This window comes from Chaetura pelagica, unplaced genomic scaffold (assembly GCF_000747805.2).
Source record: "Chaetura pelagica isolate M959 unplaced genomic scaffold, ChaPel_1.0 scaffold222, whole genome shotgun sequence".
NCBI lineage: Eukaryota > Metazoa > Chordata > Aves > Apodiformes > Apodidae > Chaetura > Chaetura pelagica.
The window spans coordinates 8,621,231-8,625,072 of NW_009952711.1; the positions used below are offsets into that span (position 1 = coordinate 8,621,231).

At 42.8% G+C, this 3,842-nt stretch overlaps 1 protein-coding gene across 1 annotated transcript; it reads left to right on the plus strand.

Annotated features, from left to right (window-relative positions):
- Nucleotides 1-58: 58 nt before the first annotated feature.
- BLOC1S6 (biogenesis of lysosomal organelles complex-1, subunit 6, pallidin) lies at nucleotides 59-3,842 on the plus strand. The gene is made up of 5 exons (XM_009994556.1): nucleotides 59-122; nucleotides 850-994; nucleotides 2,066-2,115; nucleotides 2,597-2,712; nucleotides 3,490-3,842. The coding sequence occupies exons 1-5, from the start codon at nucleotides 59-61 to the stop codon at nucleotides 3,607-3,609; spliced, it is 495 nt and encodes a 164-aa protein (XP_009992858.1). The 3' UTR covers nucleotides 3,610-3,842.

The window sequence follows — 3,842 nt, forward strand, 5'->3', positions numbered from 1 at the left end:
CAGCCCGGCCCCGCGCTCCCGCCGCAGCCCCGCAGCCCTGCCCCGCGGAGCAGCCGCCATGAGCGGGGCGGACCCGTCCGGGGAGCAGGAGGCGGCCGCGAACAGCCCCGTTCCCTCGCTGGGTACGTGCCGGGAGGTGCAGGGAGGCCCGTGGGGCGGGCTGGGCGGCTCGGCCCGGCCCGGCCGGGGCAGGGAACCCCTGGGAGCGCCCTGAGACCCTGAGACCGGCCGGGCTGGGCTCCCTGGGAGCGAAACGCCTGCCTGTCCGGGTTTTCTCCCTCGCGGTGCGGGTTATGAAGTGTTTATTTCCCGAGAGCTCTGCAGGCAATAAAACATTGTAGCTTGCCCAGGCAGAATCACAGTAACTGTTAACCAGCCACTGCGCACTGCAGTTCAGCTTTCGGTGCTGTTGTGTGTTTGGAGCGGCAGGATAAGACCTGGGTTCGTTCTCTGCCGTTGAAAGCGCCGGGTGGAGGGGGGTTCATGTCCAGGTGTTCCTGCTGCACAGCTGCAGCAGCTCACATTGCCCCTTGCTTTCCTCAGTAGACTGCAGTACTTGAATTTGGTTTTTATTACATGTCTTTTGAATATTCTGCTTCCCTCATTCTATTCTACTGTTGTTCAGATAGAACTGTTCACCAGGAAGCTCATAATACAGAACTGGGAATAAGAAAGGGGTAAAGAGAGGGATGAAATAAAGGAAGCACTGATGAGTTGATGAAGTGCAAGTAGTTGTGAGTTCAGTGTTGCTGTGCTTTTAACTTTTAAACAGGAAAATATAGTTGCTCTAGGAGGAACTTGAAGTGCATGCTGATCCATGACATACAACCTTGCTGTTTGCTGGTGTAGGTCCTAGTGATGCATCTCCAGATGAAGGAGTAGTAGAAGACCTGCCTTTAATAGATGAAAAAGCCGTGGAGCAGCTAACTGAAGGACTGGTTTCTCATTATCTGCCTGATCTTCAGCGATCAAAAGCAGCACTACAGGAACTTACGTAAGCAAGTTTTTAAAGCCAACTTCTACACTTTGTTTGCCACCTCTTTTCAGTATAATGTTCCAGCTATCCTTAACTGGAATATAGTTTATTTTAGCATTTCTGTGTTCTGACTATTGCACCCTGAATAGCTAAGTGATTTGCAGGAATACTGGGGTGTGTATAAGCTGCAGTGTAGCCTATCAGAACTTTGTCTGAAGGATGTATAATGCTAGTACAATAAAATGCCCTAAGCCAGATATAGCAGAAGACATGTATATTTTTTTAAATACTTACTTTTGTAGTGGAATGTCTGCTGAAAGCTGGATTTGTTTTGTTTGCAGAGACACAGTTCAGGTTCAGGGCAGCTTGTAGTGCATTCTAAACTGTGTAGAAGTTACACTTAAAAATATAATTAAGGAGCTAAACAGGTAAGAATTCTCTGTACATTGGCACCTCACTGACAACTAAGAATAGTCTTTATCAAATGCAGATTGGATCTGCCAGAAATGAAAATATGCTGGAAAGGGCTTTACACAGAGCCATTTTGGGTTTTGCAGGGTGCTCTGCTCTGGGTTTCATGATGCATGATGTGGTTATGCCGGGTGCACTGATTTGGGTTTCATGATGCTTGATGTGGTTATGCTGCTGCCAAGGACAGCCTGTGTCTGGGAAGACTTTAGCTGATCTGTGTGAGATGGAAGATTCTTAATAAGCACCAGAAACCCACACAAGTTGTGTGCAGAAATAACGGTCCTGCACATGATGTGGAGGCAGCCAAGTGGAAACTCAAGAGCTAATTGTTTTTCCCTTTATTCAGTGTTTACTTACTGCATTCTTCAAGGTGCCTGTTCAGGGTTTTCTGATATTCCCCCTGATAACTTTTAATGCCTGATGATGCCAGCTGATTTTGTGTGTACTCAGCTGGGATTTTTCCAAAACCACTTACTTGTAACTTTATTGAAATCACTTAGCAGTGCATAAGCAGAATCTGATACTATTAGTGGTACTGATGTTATGATCAAAAGCAAGAGCTTGTTGAAAAGCGCATGTGCTGCTTTACTTTGGTTTTATGTATCTTTTTTCTTTCAGACAGAACCAAGTGGTGTTACTAGAAACATTAGAACAAGAAATTTCAAAAGGTCTACAGGAAGAGAACCAACCATTTCAGATATTCTGGACAAATGGGACAAATTCTTGCTGGAGAGGATGCAGAACTAGCATTTTTTCCTTAAATAGGAAGGGCACTGGGAAGAAAGGGAAGGCTCAGTCAGCCAGTGGTACTAAGTTTTTCAAAACCACTTGCTGAAGCAAATGGGTCCTGTTTTTTGGTAGGCCTGAGGCTCCAGCACAAGCTCTGTGCACCTCTCCAGGTTAGCAGTGCATGAAGTACTAATACATGGTGCACAAAATGGTGGTATTTTTATTCTGTTTAACAAATCTTGGTTCAGTAGATAACTGAGTGAACCTGTTGAGATATGGTGGATTTCTGTATTACTGCATGAAACCTATAAACTTCATAGGTAAAGCCTGAGCGTGTTTAATTATCAGACTGTGTTGGTAATCATTGGCTTTGATTGCTCTCCCACTGTGTAGCTGTATAAAACTGTTCCAACTTGACAGTTGCTGCTTCAGCTCTTATGTTTTTTCAGTTTTCAGAAGCTAAGCTCTATCACAACAAGTTAGTGAATATTAGAAACGAAATGATGATGCTCCATGAGAAGACATCAAAGTTAAAAGTGAGTGGGCTAAATGTTTTACTTCCCAACATAGAAGTCAAGGATACATAACTAAATATCTAACTTTATTTTGGATGGATGCTGAAAATTCTGATTAAAATAGAGTCTTCAGTCATTTTCTTAAAAGGGTGTTTTCAATAGCACCAAACCATGGATGTTTTTAAACTTTCAATTGCTCCCTCCTGCCTGTGCTCAAGCAACTTGCACACTTGAGCTACTAGTAAATCTCAAGTGTCATCATCATGTTTAAGTGTAAGAATCACACTATCTTCTGTTGCTTAATCCACTCTAGTCCAACTAGTTCTTTGTTGTTTCGATTTCTATGCTTTTAAAATTAAAAATAGATTGGCATAAATGCAATAATTTCTCCAATGTAATATTAAGTAGCATAAGTTCACTAACTTCGTGCTATACAGGCAGTCTCTTGTTACATTCTGGCAAGATCAGTCCTTCAGTATGTTCAGCAAAAGGATTTCTTCTTTGAGGAAATAAACTGCACAGTACTCACCTTGTCTGGTACACACAAGGGATAACTTCCAGAGACATGGAAGGGAATCCAGTTTGTATTTAACCTGTGTCAGTGACAGACTTGCTGCTTCTGACCAGTAAGATGGAAGTAGGAGGGAGAGGGAAAAAGAGAACAGTTTATGCAATGCTCAGACATGAGCAGGGTGGATTGGAGAACAGAAAGTTAAGCTAATGTGAGCAATTTTGTTTGTAGCTCCAACTTAAATACAGCTGCAAAATTTACAGTAATTGCTTGTCTTTTCTGTTCAGAAAAGAGCACTTAGGCTGCAACAAAAGAGACAGAAGGAAGAACTGGAGCGAGAGCAGCAACGTGAGAAGGAACTTGAAAGAGAGAAGCAGTTAACAGCAAAACCTGCTAGGAGGACGTGAAAGCAGAGCATGCAACAGTCTGGCCAAGTTAATAATTTCTGCATTTTCTGGAATTAAGGCAGACTTTGCTTAAACTGGGCTACAGCTGTTACTAGCAACAGTCTATGGTATGATAAATTCCAAAATGTTAATAATAGCATTGGTAACATTCAGGTTTTTTTCATTTCAGCCATTCAAGTTGCCTTCTTTTGTAATGCTATGCAATTTGATACTACTATAATCTAAGTTAATTT

Excerpts from the sequence above, each read along its gene's own strand:
- BLOC1S6 (XM_009994556.1), top strand. The coding sequence starts at position 59 with ATGAGCGGGGCGGACCCGTCCGGGGAGCAGGAGGCGGCCGCGAACAGC. Across the intron at positions 995-2,065 it reads GCAGCACTACAGGAACTTAC|ACAGAACCAAGTGGTGTTAC; the intron begins GTAAGCAAGTTT and ends TTTTTCTTTCAG. Across the intron at positions 2,116-2,596 it reads AGAACAAGAAATTTCAAAAG|TTGCTGCTTCAGCTCTTATG; the intron begins GTCTACAGGAAG and ends CCAACTTGACAG.